The 16,982-nt window shown below is 38.3% G+C and overlaps 1 protein-coding gene and 1 non-coding gene across 3 annotated transcripts; both read right to left on the reverse strand.

Moving 5' to 3' along the window:
• Window positions 1-352: 352 nt before the first annotated feature.
• Window positions 353-4,970, reverse strand: LOC141658759 (UDP-rhamnose/UDP-galactose transporter 4-like). 2 transcript variants are annotated; one of them, XM_074465602.1, is made up of 6 exons: window positions 4,761-4,970; window positions 3,351-3,597; window positions 1,807-1,991; window positions 1,513-1,713; window positions 1,151-1,312; window positions 353-932 (listed from the first exon to the last, which is right to left on the reverse strand). In XM_074465602.1, the coding sequence occupies exons 2-6, from the start codon at window positions 3,478-3,480 to the stop codon at window positions 603-605; spliced, it is 1,008 nt and encodes a 335-aa protein (XP_074321703.1). In that variant the 5' UTR covers window positions 3,481-3,597; window positions 4,761-4,970; the 3' UTR covers window positions 353-602. The 2 variants fall into 2 exon arrangements, with proteins under 2 accessions (XP_074321703.1, XP_074321704.1); XM_074465603.1 differs by lacking the exon at window positions 4,761-4,970 and adding an exon at window positions 3,684-4,746.
• A 6,864-nt stretch (window positions 4,971-11,834) lies between these two features.
• On the reverse strand, window positions 11,835-11,941 carry LOC141589499 (small nucleolar RNA R71). The gene has a single exon (XR_012520434.1). It is a non-coding gene; the product is annotated as a small nucleolar RNA R71 (small nucleolar RNA).
• Between the last annotated feature and the right edge of the window lie 5,041 nt (window positions 11,942-16,982).

Here is a 16,982-nt window from a genome sequence, read left to right on the forward strand (position 1 = left end):
ACTTTATATAATTTGTTGCGAGACGGATTTAAGCGCATGCTTTGAAAGACGGATATCTTAGTAATTAAATACGTTGCACACACATGGGTCCCACCATAATCTCGATTTTCGAAAAAAAAAAATGTATTAATGACGTGGCGCGCTCTCTGATGAGTATTGTCTTCTGCTTTTATATAGATAAGATATGTGCACCGCTTATCATAAGAGTTAGATATTCTGTAAGAATCCCTGATAAATATAGCACAAATTCTCATTTGTGAGGCGCACAAGCTAGTGACGTCTCACAACTGGTTAAAAATAATGTCAAAAAAGGGGAGGTGATTGTGAGATGTCAGAAATCATTTTCCGTCACAAGTAAGAATAGCTGTAAATATAGAACCAAAAAAATAAATGAGTACTTCCAGAACAACTTTGCAACACCAACAAGGAAACAGAGAGAGCTCATCTGTTCAGTGTTCTAGGAATTCAGATTCACTAGACAAAACAATGGTGTGGTATTCATGGAATCATCGGTATATATAATTGTATCTGTTGTTCACTATTAAATAAATTCAGGAAAATTGGAAAACTATAAGATGAAGAAAATTAATCTCAATGAAACTTTAGACCTTGTCATTAGGCTCATTGGAGTGTAATAATTTGTCCAAATCTTGCGACTTGACGTCGGACACGGGTGGAGTCCAACGTTCTTTTCCTCCGGGCTTGGAAGAAGCATTGCCGTACCATACCATCCCGCAGATTGCGATGATCATGCCTAGAACAACGTGCCAATTAAGACCCTCTTTCCCGAAGAAGGTAAATCCGAGGATTAGAACGAGAATGGTCTTCATGTGGCCGAGAACTTGGAAAGTCACTGCCGAGAATCTACCAATGCAGATGAACTGGCTAAGGTTTGTGCCTATTGCGATGGTGCAGGAGAGGATTAAAAAGAACTGCATGCCAAGAGAACAGGTTGATTAGATTCCGATAAGTGAAGTCAATGTTCTCGGAACATTGACAGAATGATTTAACAACTTAACGTTTAATACTGAAGAGTCAGATGACCTTTAGCCTAGAGAGTAAGTACATACAGAAAAATGTACGCCATCTGACAAAATACGAAAACCAAACAAGGGAAATAAGAAGACTCATTTCATCATAGAGTACTTACCAAAGCTACCGAAGTGTAATCATAAGCATCAACCCTCTTGCTAGTAAGCCAATAATCCATAAAGGGTCCTACAACCAGCAAGGAAGCAGCCTGAACCGGAGCAGTCCGGCCTAAAAGGTTGAACGACCCGATGTTGTATTTCCGTTGCAGATAATGTACATACTGTAGAGAACAGTGGAACATTACAAATGGAAAAACAAATAAAAACACAAATTTTTTTATGAGACGTTCTTCAGGTTTTGTATAGCCATTACTTGTATAATTGAATGAGGATATTGAAGTATTTAACTGTTTCACATGCAACACTGTCTCATCTAAGACCTACCATCAAATAATCAGATTTTTTTTTTCCTAAAACTTACATATTGTTGCAAAGCCGTGCTCCAAACCGCAACAAAAGCGGCAATAAAACCCTTGGCGTTAACAGAAACATCAGTGACGGTGCAAACTCCGACCCCTAAAAGGACTAATAGGATGCTCAGCTTTGTATCCCTGGAGTATCGCACTTTGTCCAACACTATTTCCAAGAAACATGATACAGGGATCATACTCAGCTTTGCAATCTGAAAGACGAGATGAAAAAAGTATTACTTTCAGATCGACTATTCTGACATGGCAATGTGATGGTAATTTAATTTTGTGACGACTTAACTGACCTGATAAAATCCCACAGAATTCCACATTAGACTCACGTTCATCCCCACAATTGAAAAGTTTGCAAAAAAAACAAACTTTATGATTTCTGAAAATGGTAGTTGCGATGGCTGGATGTATCCTAGCCATCGGAACATGATAGTCATCAAAGTGGTTGTTGCAAAATGGAGTCCGGTCAATGTTGTAGCTGCAAAACAACAAATAAACAATTTTCAGCATTTGAACATACTGGTAAAATGGAGATAAACCCGACCTATATTTTGACCCGACTAGAAATCAACCCGCCTTAACAGCTCTTTAGTGCTCTGCCCAAATGAGACTAATTTCCATACAGGAAATACACGCGTTGCCATGTAATTCCTAAAATTTCGAACACGATTTGCTAACTGTCAACCTAAGAGTTAACCGAATAATTCCTAAATCAGAAACCTTTCTAGTTCATGATGCTTCTTTTGTAAGATGCAAGTCTCATAAAAGATTCAGGGGTTGATGCAAGATGCCACGGTTAAGCTGACTTCTCAGAAAATCAAAGCTCAAAAACTTAAATGAGACATCTGATATCCTACTAGTATATGTATATAAAAAATAGATACAGACTTTCATTATCATAATAAATTTATGTTTCATAGTTTCACTATTGTGATAAAATTCGATGCACGTGAAGATACAAAACTAAATTCCTGCCAAAGAACTTGAATTTCCTTTCGTACTGTCTTTTCCCCTGATCCCATCAAATTTAATTAGTAAGCTTGTTAGAAGTAGTTCAGCAAGTTCCATAAGTGCAAGCAGAAGAGCTTTGAGGCTAAAGGTAGTAATAAACGAGAACGAAAAACCACATCTATTCAACAAAATATCGGAATATCTTAAAGAAATTATCCTTTTCGTGTCCATCAGGGAAAACCCTATTCATTGCCCCAGCTAATCCAGATGAAAAGTCCCCACATGGCCCCACCCAGTTAGGTAGGTAAAGCCTTGACTACTGTGACTTAGCCGCTTCCATTTGTCTTTCACCATCATCCCCAAATCCCTCCAAAATTATAGCACAAAGTCAAACATTACCTTATTCTATACAATAGTAAATCTACACATGCCTAATTAGTTATAATCAGCACTTTCTTGTTATTTGTGCAGGTTGACCTGACTTCCTCACACGACTCACATTCGGGCTGCTTGGTAACATCGTTTCATCATGAGACCGTTTTAAATGAGATTTTGTGAGATGATTTTTATAGGGAAAGCCAAGCAAATAACCATTGTAAATACCAATACGCAGTCTCAATGGTGTAAATATAGATAAAAGGATTTCCAAATTAAGTGACAATTGAGCAACGAGATTGCAATAGATCGCTCTTAAATAACTATAATGTCCACTGAAGAATCAATCTTATCTTTCAGTGAATTAATATACAACATTAACGGACTACAATTGCAGAGAAGAATTAGCAAATCAAGCAATAATTGAGCAACAACATTGAACATTGCAAATTTGCAATAAACCACTACATATGACGGTAAAGAGCATCATGAGCAAAAAGTGGAAACTCACCAAAAGTAAAGCCATGTGTTTGCATCAAGGCCTTGTTGACAATAATGATCCCAACAGAAGTGACAATGTTGAACCCCCATGCCCCCAAATCGAGAACAGCTTTCCGGTCGGCCTTACTTGGGGAAGACATGATTAGATGCTGCGCGCAACCAACAGCTTTCCCGTCAGCCGTCTGTCTATCTAGACTCAAAAACTACCAGATAGACTGCCCTGCAAGAATTTCTCAAAATTCTCCCACAAATTCCTCCTGCACAAAATCCTAGTATCAGACTGAATGCAATGCAAGATATGAACAAACCTTAACTTGATCAAACACAACTGACATATCCTCACCACTAGCTGAATTCAGCTAAAAACCCGAAATGAAATGTGATGAATTGTTGTATATGATTGACTAATAGGAAAAAGCTAAAAATTTTCGCTCAAGCAGCCAGCACGAATATCGGAAAAATGACTAAGTCTCTAAGCTCTCTATTGCAGAATGAAGTTCCAAAATCCCACCTTTGATCTATAACATTCAAAATAATATATACCCAATTAAAATAATAAAATTCTGGATCTGGGTTTCTCCTATCATACTTAATAAAATAATCCACCGTTGATTCATTCCATTATAGAACATGATTAACAAGTGGCAGCATAATTTCATACAGATTATTAAATTGACTAAGAAAGTTGAGACCCAGAACATGTCACAATCAGGAAAACAAGTCATCTAGGAATCATTAGGCTGTACTCAGTTGGAATACAACTGAATTTTGTCTTTACTTTTTCTTTTTTTTACTTATAATATTAACCTCAACTCGCATTCATGTTCTTATATATGATGAAATTAGCAATTAACCCACTTTGACATGTAAAAAGATCAAACCATTCCAACTATTATATTCAACAAACAACTACATTATCGTGTCTTAAGCGCTCCCATTTAAAACAATGTAGGGGTCAGATGTATACAACATTATCGCGTCTAGAAATGCCAATGACCCATCATGACAATTACGTCTTGAAATGTCATCTCATAGGATCAACTCCCACATATGTAAGGATCAAAAATTCAAAAACCTGTCAATATCAAAATTGTCTCTCTTTACCCAAAAACCACTATTCCAATCTTGCCTAAGCATTGTCTAAGGAGGTCTAAATATACTACTGCACGGTGTCAAATGAGATACAAAGGCATTACAATCTATGGGGATAGGGATTCGAACGTGGGACCTATTGTCCACGATTTGCCTATCGCATTACACATAAAAAGACGTAAATTATACAAAATCCAACAAGGGACTAAACAACTGTTACATTAAAACAAATTCAGATAACCAAGATTGAAATTGAAGTAATTACATACTAACAAGTGACAAAAGATTGGAATTGATGAATGAAGTCATATAGAAAAGATGAACAAACCTTGATTAATACAGAAATAAATGAGATGAATTGAGTTACAATGAAAGAAATTAAACTGAAAATAAAGTAAAAGTGGGAGTAAAACGTGCAGAAGAGAAGACAAATACAAGGAAAGGGGTAATGTGAAAATGTCAACAGAAGAAAATGAATTAAATAAAAATGAAGGTTTCGTAATCGCCATTAAAGTGAGTGAGATTATGTGAAAGTGACGTTAACACAAGTTTGTGCTTGTCCTTCCCAAAAAAGAAAATAAGGTTGTATGCTTGTACTTCGTGGGTTTTTTGTACGGCGTATAATTTTCCCCGTAAATCCCTTATCTACTAAAAGAATACGTGATTTTAAAACATATCCCTCTAAAATGCATATTTTTAAAAGGAAATGATAAATACAATCAATGGATTGTATTTTAAGCAACTAAAAAAAAGGAAATAAATACTTAATACATGCACTAATTGCATTGATTCATGTGTAATTTATTATTTAATTTCTAAATTAATATCAAATTTAGAAGGGTATTAAATGCTTAAATTTATCCATTAGAATGAGTTGTATTTATCATTTCCCATTTTTAAATAAGGAAACTAATAATAATTAGTTCATTCACTAAGTAAGGAATCTAATAAGTACAATTTATTTCATATTATTTCATTAAAATTAATCTTTTCGTCAAATTATATTATTCTCATTAAACTCAAAATTATAATATTTTGATTAATATAAAATAAAACTGATATAAAATATAAATTGCTAAATCATATATTGATGTTATTATTAAATAATGAACATGTCATACTCTGAATAAAAACAAAACTATAACTCGATATTATTAGTCGTTTCGTGACAAACAAATTTTTGAGAAGAATTTATAAATTGAAAGTATTAACTTTTTGGTACTTCTACAAAATATTCATTAAATTACATTTCAGCTCATTACTCAATTATCTAGATGTTCTAATATTTTGTTTATCAAAGCAAAATACAATAAAGAGAAATGTGAACAAATGATGACATACCAATATTATGTAAATAATTTTATAAAAAATAGAAAACTTTATATACCGTGTATGTATTATACGGGGTCTAAACTAGTTTAACAATAATAAATTAATAATTATATGTTTGTAAAAACTTTTAAGAGTAATGTAAGGCCTTTAACTCGAATAATAATTATAAACTAAATTATTCAAAACTCATAATTGTGGAAAAAAAATATGGTGACGGTGCAATGTAAACCACAGGGACTCACACAATTTTGACAAACCCTGACAACAGACAAAGGACAACTTCAGGGAATGGAATAAACTTTAAGATTTTTTGTAAAAATAGCAAATGACCTTGATAAATCATGAAAATTGGAGATAATTTAGTTAAGTTAGCAAACTAAAGCCGAGCCAAAATTCAGAATTTTTCAAGCACTCTAAGTATTTTTAATAATTGGAAAACTAGACTGAAGTGGTGTGATTCTCAGACAGCTTTCTCAGCAGATTTGAGTCACTCTTAAAGTGACTAAGAACCAGGATATAATTATCAAATTTACCCTCAAGCAAGCACGGAGATTAAACTTAATAATTTGGGAGCCTAAGAGTAAGTTATTCAAGCAAGCACATAATAACTCAAACTAAGACAGACAATGCAACTTAAAACAGCTCAAGCAAGCACAGACCTGTTCCAAGGTACACCATAGATACTTAATCACCTTCTCAGCCAGCACAAGAAGATATTAAGTCTGACTTACAACTAAGACTCAACAAAGTTAATAAGATTTGCAAATTTTGAGAGAATTCTCAAGGTTTTTCATTAATCAAGTCTGAGTAAAACAGACTGAGGAAGGGTCCTTATATAGGCCTTTCCTGTTGAAGTTCAGTACAATAAAACCCTAGATATCTCCATCTAAGGGCCAGGATTAGTCTTAGGAAGCAAACAAAAGCATTGGAACTATATTACAATGGATACAAAATGAATTGAGGCAAACTGAAATAAGAACAAAAGAGCTACAGGTATGATAGTGACAGGTTGTACTTTGATTGCTGATTTCTTTAGCTGGGTGTGTGAAGGTCAAATGGTCTTTGTTCAGGCACCAACTGTTGCTCAAGGTGCTATCTGAGGAAAGCTGAAACAAGCCAAGAGTCCTTTTGCCAAGAGTTTTCCCTTGTTTTGCCAAAAATAGCAATTCTGATTTATCTGTTTTACCCCTCCTGCAACTTGTTTTTCGGTTTGATTTTTCGTGAAATGCATTGGGAATTAAGTCGACTCCCTAGGATTGATTTGAACCTAGTTAAATAAAGATTCGGTGGCCAAGGTGGCGGTGGCGGTGGTGGTTGGCCTGGAACGTGCACTTGTGACTGGTGAACTTGGACTAATGATTGAGGTTGCACGATCATTGTTGTTGTGATTGTTGTTAGCTTTGAATATGGCTTCTTTGCTTTCTTGTGGCTGCTGCTGTGCCTTGTAATCCTAGGCCATGGCTAGGCTGTCCCTGACCTCCCTTCAAATGATCAGGGACCTGGTTATCAGCTCCTGCTGCAACCCCCCCCCTGGTTGAACAGGGCTTGTCCTCAAGCCTTGATCCCCCTCTTTCTCAGAATCTTCATAAAATGGACTGAGATCACCCACATTGAACATTTCATGAACCCCAGAATCCCCTAGCAAGTCAATCTTGTAAGCATTTGGGCCAATTCTTTTCAAGACCTCAAATGGTCCATCCGCTCTAGGCATAAGCTTGTTCTTTCTCTTTGCTGGAAATCTTTCTTTCCTTAGGTGCAGTCATACCAGATCTCCTGCCTCAAATTCTTTTTTCTTCCTAGGCTTTTTAGATTGCTTCTTGTACAGCTCATTGGACCTTTTAATTTGTTTTTTCACTGATTCATGTAACTTCAGCAGTTGTTCAGCTGTTCTTTTGGCATCTGGATTGAGCTCTTTCCTTGGGACAGAAGACAAGTCCAAGGGCATAAGTGGATTAACACCATATACTACCTCAAAGGGACTATGACCAGTAGCAGTAGAGGGTGCCCTGTTGAATGCAAATTCAGCTGCAGCTAGCTTTAGATCCCAATCCTTCAAGGTCTTGCTGACTAGACACCTTAGTATCTTCCCCAAAGTTTTGTTGGTGACCTCAGTTTGGCCATCTGTTTGTGGATGGTGGGAGGTACTGAACAAGAGCTTTGCCTTTAGGAGCTTCCATAGGGTTTTCCAGAAGTAACTCATGAACTTGGTGTCCCTGTTTGAGACAATTGTTTTAGGAACCCCATGGAGTCTCACAATTTCCCTGAGATATAACTCAGCAACACTGGCATCATCCTCACATTTCTTGTAGGCTATAAAGTAAGCCATCTTACTAAACCTATCCACAACTACCATGATTGAGTCCTTGCCTCTCTGTGTCCTAGGCAGGGCCACAATGAAATCAAGGCTCACATCTTCCCAAGGCTTTTCAGGGACTGGCAATGGAGTGTATGGTCCTGCTTGAAAGGAGCTCTTGGCTTTCTGGCATGTTGAGCACCTTTTAAGGACTGTTTGGACATCACTTATCATTCTTGGCCAGTAAAATTGATCCTGTAAAATTTTTAGGGTCTTCTGGACTCCAAAATGTCCCCCTAATCCTCCTGAATGGACTTCCCTGATCAGCAAATCCCTGTAGGATTCCCTTGACACACACAGCTTGTTACCATGAAATAGAAAACCCTCTTGTAGCAGATATTTTCTTCCCTGGACTGGTCCCTCTTATGTCTGAGTGATCCAATCCTCAGAGAAATCAGGATCCCCCCTATACATTTCCTTCATGAAATCAAACCTAAGGACCTTGTTGCTCATGACAGTTAGCAGAGAGTGTCTCCTAGATAGGGCATCAGCTACTACATTTTGTTTCCCTTCCTTATATTTGCTTGAAAAGGTGAATGTATGTAGGAACTCCACCCATTTAGCATGCCTATGGCTCAATTTGTGTTGGCCATTGATGTATTTCAGGGCCTCATGATCTGAATGTAACACAAATGGTTTAGGTTTTAGGTAGTGACTCTAGTGTGTAAGGGCTCTAATGATTGCATAGAACTCCTTGTCATAAGTTGAATATTTTAACTTGGATCCATTCAACTTCTCACTGAAGTATGCCATGGGTCTCTGGCCTTGGATTAGGACAGCTCATATCCCAACTCTACTGACATCACACTCCACTTCAAACAATTGATCAAAGTCAGGTAGTTTCAGAATGGGAGTCTCACACATCAACTTCTTGATCTTCTCAAAGGACCGTTGAGCGACTTGATCCATTGAAAATCTCCTTTTCTCATACACTCGGTGATTGGTGCAACATCCGAGCTAAAATTCTTGATGAATCTCTGTAAAAAGATTCCGGACCATGGAACCCTCTTACTTTTGTGATTGTCTGTGGGCGGCCATGTCGCATAGCTTTGATCTTTTTCTCGATCAATTGATATTCCTCTTCCAGATATAATATACCCCATAAATGCTACCTCATTGACCATGAGGGTACATTTCTCAAGCTTCCCATACAGCTTATGTTCCCTGAGTATTTTGAAAACTGCTTCCAGGTGTGATAGATGCTCATTTGCACTGCTGTTGTAGATGAGTATGTCATCAAAATATACTTGATGTGACCATAATTGGCGCATATTTAGCCCCCGAATTACCATTGTTTCCATGCTTTTTAGTGCCTATTTGGGTCATTTCTTATCTCTAGTTCTTTGTTTTGCATATTCTTTGAGATTTTGATCCCTTGGTAGGAAAGGAGTAAGAATCTTGCATTTTCATGGCAAAACGAGGCTAAATTGATTGTATTCAATGACCAAGCATCAAGGAGAGACAAGACTAGAAGGCCTTTGTACATATCATAGTATAAGAACAATGTTGAGAAAAGGATCCTTGAGTCCCCGAGGAAATCCCCAAGGAATTTATGAAGAAAAGGGAAGAAAAGAAGAAGAATTGACGCTGAACTACAATCCGAACGGATTGTACCAAATCCGCCCGTCCGTCCAGCCCAATCCGAGCGTCCCACCTTGGAATCCGCTCGGATTCCCCCTCACAAATCCGAGCGTCTTGCCCAAGAATCCGCTCGGATTCCTCAGCCCAGATCCGGCCGTCCCGACTCCAATCCGCACGGATTTCAGTACAGCACGATTTTCATTCTTCAAGCTACGAAAAGAGAAGCCCTTCTCTCAGAAAATACCGGATTCTCCTTGCTCAACTTAAAAAGTGTAATTACTAGTTTAGCCCTTAGTTAACCCTAATGCATCCTCCCTAATTTTCACTATAAATACCCCATTAGTCTAATTAGAGGAGCATGTTCTTCTTATCAATAATTAGTGTAGTTAATATCAATCAAATCTCTCTTCAATATTGTAATCAAGTATTAATCAAGTTTTAATCCAAGTTTTAGTTCTTTAATCTCTCTCTTGTTCATCCTTTATTTTGGGTAATTGAAGATTATTTGGGTTATTATTGGGAGATTGACAACCTCTCAATCTAGGATTCAAGTACTTCTATTATTCTTGCTTTATTATTGGAATCATTAGTAGGTATAATCTCTTAATCCCTTTTTAATTATTGTTAATTACTTTCATTTATTCATCATGTTTCATTATGTTAGTATGATTGACAACCTTTCTAGCATGATCAACATGATAATGAGTGAGTAGTCTCTTAGCTAGGGTTTAATGGGTGATTAGGGGAAACCATCATGGGGATGATTCATGCTTAAATCAATATGCTTTCATATCTTATTTGCTTGCTTGTTTTGATCTTAATACATGCACATGTTATATTTGATGAAATGCTAAGCCTATGAATCCTTGCATTTACTATCATCTTCTATCCTTTCAACTTGACTTGTAAGACATAACCCAACTCGAGTCTTGTTAGACCATGCATGTGTTGAGTAGGGAAGATTAAGTCGACTTGTAGGTGTTGTACAATCTAATCGATTCGGCTCCGGGACCCAAACTTTCCTAGGATTGTAAGATATAACCCAACTCAATCCATCACAACAATAATTGCTTGCTTATAATTTGAGAACATGTTTGTATGATCATATCCCATGATTCCCCTATGAACCCATGACACCCTAGTGCCTTTAATCAATTGTTTACACCCCTTATTTTATTCATCTTGCTAGTTTATTTTCATTGTTATTTTAGTTTAGTAACCTTCTACATCAACCCAATTTGTGACACCCCTTAGACACTACTAGTTACAATAGAATTCTCATTTCAATACCCGTCCCTTGGGATCCGACCTTTACTTGCCTCTTTACTAATTGTAGAGTTGTTTGTGAAGTATAAATTGTGTTTTGTATCGACCATTGACCAACGACCACATATACTTAATTGTGAACACGAAATGGCCTCGATCAAAAATGGCGCCGTTGTTTGGGACGGTGTTTAATTGATTTAAGATTTCTTTTATTGTTATTAGTTGTGTCTTTTTCACCTTGGGGAAGTAAAACTCCTCAAGGTTTGTTCTAATTGTTTTCGAGTTGTTTGATATTTTGCATGTCTAGAAGGTTACAAAGAGATTTGTTACCTTTTGACCGTGAAATCGAAAGAACCTTGACGAATAATAGGAGACTTGTTAGGAGGAATTTGGGAGGTGTTGGTGAAGTTGTTCAACCCACTAGTGAGTTTTTCAATCCTTTCGCAATAGAAGGAGAAGAAAACCCATTACACAATATCCCACAAAATCCACCTACAATGCCTAAATTCTCGTCATACTCTATACCCACCGAGGAGAATCTACCAAATGGTACTCCTACACCGCAACATCTCACCGGTAATTTTATTGCCAAGTCCGCCTTCATCCAACTAGTTGAGAGGAGCCAATTCGGGGGAATGCCTAGTGAGGACCCTCATTCTCATATGGAAACCTTTTGCGATTATTGTGATGCTATCTCTCAAACGGGCGTGACTCAAGACCAAATAAGATGGGTCTTATTTCCTTTTTTCGTTAATCGGCACCGCAAAGCAATGGTTGAAGGGCCTTGATAAGGCCACCCTTGGAATCGATTCTTGGAAGAAGTTAGCTCTAGCTTTCTACAAAAAATTCTACCCACCGGAAAAGACTAACATGCTAAGAGCTCAAATTACGGGTTTTAAACAAAGGGATGAAGAATCTTTGTATGAAGCTTGGGAGCGGTTCAAAGGTATTTGTCGCTCATGTCCTCACCATGGACTTAGTGAATGGTTTTTAGTGCAACAATTTTGGAATGGTTTATATGAAGATTCAAGGAACATTCTCAATATGGGATCAAATGGAATGTTCACCGAAGTTGATGACAATCAAACATGGAACAAGATTGAGGAAATGGCGGTCCATAATTCACAATATAGTAGACCTCGCAAGGCTACTAGAGGAGGAAAGCATGAAGTGGACTCCGTTACTCAATTGGGTGCTCAACTTAGTGCTCACATTGACACAATCAACTTGAAGTTTGAACAAGCTATGGCTAGACTTGAGGAAAACTCAAAATCATCAAAGCATCATGTCAATGCCATGACGGCATCCTCATCAATCCCAAGTGGGATATGTGAGAATTGTGGAACTTTGGGTCATGACCCAAGTGAGTGTAGGGGAACAACCGAACAAGTTAATGCTTTCCAAGCTTACAAAAGTGGTACCCCTTATTCAAATTTTTACAATGAAAACACCAAGTTCCATCCAAATCTCTCATACAAAAGCCAAAATGTTCAAAACCCTCAAACAACATACACTCCACCACCCATGAGGAACCAAAATCAAAGACCCTTTTACAATCAAAACCAAGGTTACCAAAATCAAAATCCATACAATCACCAAAATGACCAAGGTTTTGATGTCCAAAAAGCGGTCCTCCAAATGCAAAAGAATCAACAAGAATTTTTCACTCAAATGCAAAAAGATAGCCAAGCAAAAGACACCACCATCAACAACATTCTAGCTCACACCAAGATGTTGGAAACACAATTGACTCAACTAGCATCTTCAAGCTCACAAAGACAAAAGGGGCAATTACCACCTCAAAGTAATCCCCCTAGACATGAAACGGTTAGTGCCATTCACTTGAGAAGTGGTACAAGATATGAAGCACCGAAGAAGCAAGTTGAGAATGAAGTTGTGAAAGCTAGTGAGAATGAAGTTGTTGTGCAAAACTCCAAAGAAGGAGAATCATCAAAAGAAGAAAGTTCAAAGAAAAATGAAGACAAAGCCAAAGAGAAGGAGCCCATTGTGATTAGACTTCCTTTTCCAAGTCGTCAAGCCAAGCCCAAATTTGATGATCAACTTGGAAAGTTCATGGAAATTGTGAAGAATTTAGAAGTCTCAATTCCTTTCACGGAATTAATCAATCACGTTCCGGCCTATGCAAAGTACATGAAAGATATCCTCACAAAGAAGAAGTCGATCCGGAAACTTGAGACTATCGCCTTCACTAAGGTGAGTAGTGCAATACTTCAAGGGAGTTCACCTCCAAAGTTAAAGGATCCGGGAAGCTTCTCAATACCGTGTACCATTGGCGACACGAAGATCAACAAAGCCTTATGTAATCTAGGGGCTAGTGTGAGTGTCATGCCGTACTCGGTGAGTAAAAGGTTGGGAATGGGAGAGCTTAAATGCACCAATATCACACTCCAAATGGCCGATAGATCAACGAAGACACCATTAGGGATATGGGAAGATGTCCCCGTGCGAATTGGGAAGTTTTTCATCCCGGTGGACTTTGTCATTGTTGATATGGAGGAAGATTCCAACATTCCAATCATCTTAGGAAGACCTTTCCTACACACCGCGGGTGCGGTGATTGATGTGAAACATGGAGAGCTCACTCTAGAAGTGGGAGATGAAAGCATAACTTTTAATCTTGACAAGACCATGAGAGCTCCTCGTTTGCATGAGCCATGTTTCATGATTGATCATTATAGCCGAAAAGATGAAAGGAAGAAATCGGAACTCCAATGGAGGAAGAAAATTGAAGATGCTCCATTCAAAGAGCAAGTGAATTGTGACAAAGAGAGCTTCCAAAGCTCATCAAAATCAACCAAGGAAGAAGAGGATGGCCTCATTGGCCAAGAGAAGAAATTGGGAGAGTTGTCTCCATCTAAGCAAGAGATTTTCAATGATCAACTCAATGAAGTTTGTGGTCTTTGGGACGACGAATTTGAAGGGATCTTTAATCCCTACATTGGGCATGCCATCGATCATGATCAACAACAAGGGCCACGGTCTATTGAGGACCTCTACCATAACAATGAACAAGCTTTTGATTACTTCTTCAAGGTGTTGAGCAACATCAACAACACCTTGAACATGCCCCCTTGACATCTCATCAAGAATGAGAGTTTGGTGGAGTCCTCCCTAAACCACCACTTGTAAATATTTCTAACTCCCTAACTTACATTTCAATTTTTGTATTGCATTTTTTTTGTCATTTTTGGATTTTTACTTTTCTTTGATCAAAATAATTGTCATGTAAGAGAGAAGTGAGGGAGGGACTAACAATTTCAATTGATGTGTAGTGCTTTACCTTAGTGTGGGGATGGCAATTGCCTAGGCTATTCATGCCTTAGTAGTGCCCCCACAATGAAGAACACAAGAAATGAAGAAGAATGGAAGAATGGTAAAGGGAAATGCATTGTGCACGAATGAAGTGAATCCGGGTACAAAGGACCAGAATCCGAGCGGATTCCTGAGAATCCGCCCGTCTTCAAGAATCCGAGCGTCCTGCTGAGAAGACGCCCGTCCTGACTTGAGCTGAAATTGAAGAATTCTTAACTGTTAAAGAATCCGAGCGGATTTCTGGAAAGACGCCCGTCTCACAGAATCCGTCCGTCTTTTATACAAGACGCCCGTCTTGCAGCTAAAGAAAACAAAGAAATTTCTCTGCACTAGAATCCGTCCGTCCTGAAGCAAATCCGCCCGTCCCATCACAGAAGAATCCGAGCGGATTCCCAAGAATCCGCCCGTCTTTAGGCGAGCTTCTGAAAATTTTGAAGCTGCAGAATCCGCACGGATTGCGCCCAATCCGCACAGATTGTCCCTGCGTTTTGAAATTGTCGACTTCTTTATAACCCACCCCACCTTCATTCATTCATTCATTCATTCACAAACACTACCCACAACATCAAAACCCTCATCCTCTCCATCACAAAAACAAAAACCCTCAACAAAATCCACCAAAAACAAATCAAACCATCCTTCAAACAACAAATCAATCACTCCATCTTCAATAACAATCAAAACCAAGAACAAAATCTTCAACCTTTGAGTCGATTTTTGATTTCATAAAGGCAAAGCCTTTCACCTTCAAATCGATTTGGGCATTCTACAAATTGAAGATTTTTTTGATTCTTTTCTTGGTTAGTTCATCAATGGCAAGGACAAAGGGAGCAACAAAGGCACCAAAGGCAAAGGCTCTCTCTCAAAGGCAAAAAGCTCTCCAAACAAAGAAAGCTTTGGCAATGGTGGTAGCAACACCAAACTTGGAAGTGCAACAACAACAACAAACTTCTATGGGAGCATCACCTTCTACTCCGGTAATCGATCAACTCTTGCATTATCCGGAGGTAACTTTTATTTCCGATACCCATAGAAAGACATTTGCCAAGTTTGCTTTGAAATCAATTCAAACCACCAAATTCATATGTAAAGATGCTTTGGAGAAATTGGGTGTTCTTGAACAAACAAAAGCCTTTTTCAATGCCATGGGTTTGAAGAAATTGTTTGAAACAAAGGAAGTAACATACCCCTCCCTTGTCTTGGAATTCTTAAGTTCTTTAAAAGTGACAAAAGTTGAGAATAGGGAAAATCTTGAGTTTCGTCTAGCTAACACTAGTAGACGCATTACCTTTTCGGAATTGGGTGAAATTTTGGGTCTTAGCGATGAATCGAGATACTTTAAGCAATATGGGAAGTATGACCCCGAGCCTCTTTGGGAGGCAATCTCCGGGAAGAAATTTGATGATTTTCATGCTTGTCGTGCTCTTTTGGTCCATCATCCGGGCATAAGAGTATGGCACAAAGTTGTGGGAAATACCATAATTGCTAGGAAAGACACCAATCATTTCACAAGACTTGATTTTATTCTCCTTGAATCGGCTTTGAATATTGGAAGAATTCATACCAAGCCTTACAATTCTTTGAGGCTATTGGTTGATAGATGGCTCCATGTAGATAGTGGGAAGAAGGGTACAACCGTTATTGTTAATGGCGGCCTAGTCACGGTCCTAGCCAAGCACTTTGATCCTAATTTCAATAAGGATAGCAAGAACAAGGCAAAGGAAGGTGGCCATCTTATTGATATGTCTATCATGATTAACAAGTTCAAGTGGGTTGCTCACAATCCCCTTGACACCAAGTATGGGTGGCTTACTAGTGAGGCTCGATCATTCACTTTACCCGCGAAGATTTGTCGTCTAAGTGTCCACCGGACCAACTATCTACTTCCCCTATCCGAAGAAGCCGAGTACATCATTCAACAACAAAAGGGTGATCATGAAACCCCCTCCTCTTCCATTGTTATACCGCCTTACCCCTTTGTGTATGAAGAGTTCAAACCGCAAGGAGTTGAAATTGGGAAAGACTATGTCACTCTTCTCATGCAAACAATGCACAAGCAAGCTTATGAAGATCGGAAGAATGCATATTTGGCTCAATATCCTCCCCTCTTACATTTAGCTAGGCAAGGACTCCTTGATCCATCTTGTCCTTTGCCTAGTTGGGCGGATAAAGAAGCCTTGTTTTCGGGTGCATCAAGGGACGTGGTGGAAGACAATGAGGTTGTTGGAAATGATGAGGAGATTGATGATAATATTGAGGAAGAAGCAAGTGGAGATGGAGAAAGAGATGGTGAAGATGATGATGAGGAAGAAGAAAGTGACAAGGAAAGTGGCAATGTGACCACTTCTCATGAGGGAAGTGATGATGATAGCATGATGGAAGACTAGCCTTGGAGACTCCTACACTCCCATGGTTTGTCTATATCTCTTTGTATTTTATTTCATTTTGATCATTGTTGGTTTAGTCCTAGCAACACCAAAGGACTCACACCTCGGTACCATTGAGGTGTTCTTTATTGTTCCCATTTGTAAAATCCAAAATGACAATCTAGTTTCATGCATAGCATAGTGTGTGCATGAACTATACCCATCCTTGACATTAGCAATAGTGTCTTATTTGGTTTGGGGAAGTTAATGCATACACAACGGGAGGTAATCTAAATTATCCTCTCCGTCATAACAAAAA

The sequence above is a fragment of the Silene latifolia genome, chromosome 6 (genome assembly GCF_048544455.1).
Source record: "Silene latifolia isolate original U9 population chromosome 6, ASM4854445v1, whole genome shotgun sequence".
Classification (NCBI taxonomy): Eukaryota; Viridiplantae; Streptophyta; class Magnoliopsida; order Caryophyllales; family Caryophyllaceae; genus Silene; species Silene latifolia.

What these genes read in the sequence shown, in the direction of transcription:
- LOC141658759 (XM_074465602.1), bottom strand. Translation starts at nt 3,480, where the DNA reads ATGTCTTCCCCAAGTAAGGCCGACCGGAAAGCTGTTCTCGATTTGGGG. An exon ending in ATTCTGTGGGATTTTATCAG is followed by an intron (nt 1,714 to 1,806) that starts GTCAGTTAAGTC and finishes CTCGTCTTTCAG; the next exon opens with ATTGCAAAGCTGAGTATGAT. An exon ending in ATTACACTTCGGTAGCTTTG is followed by an intron (nt 933 to 1,150) that starts GTAAGTACTCTA and finishes CTTGGCATGCAG; the next exon opens with TTCTTTTTAATCCTCTCCTG.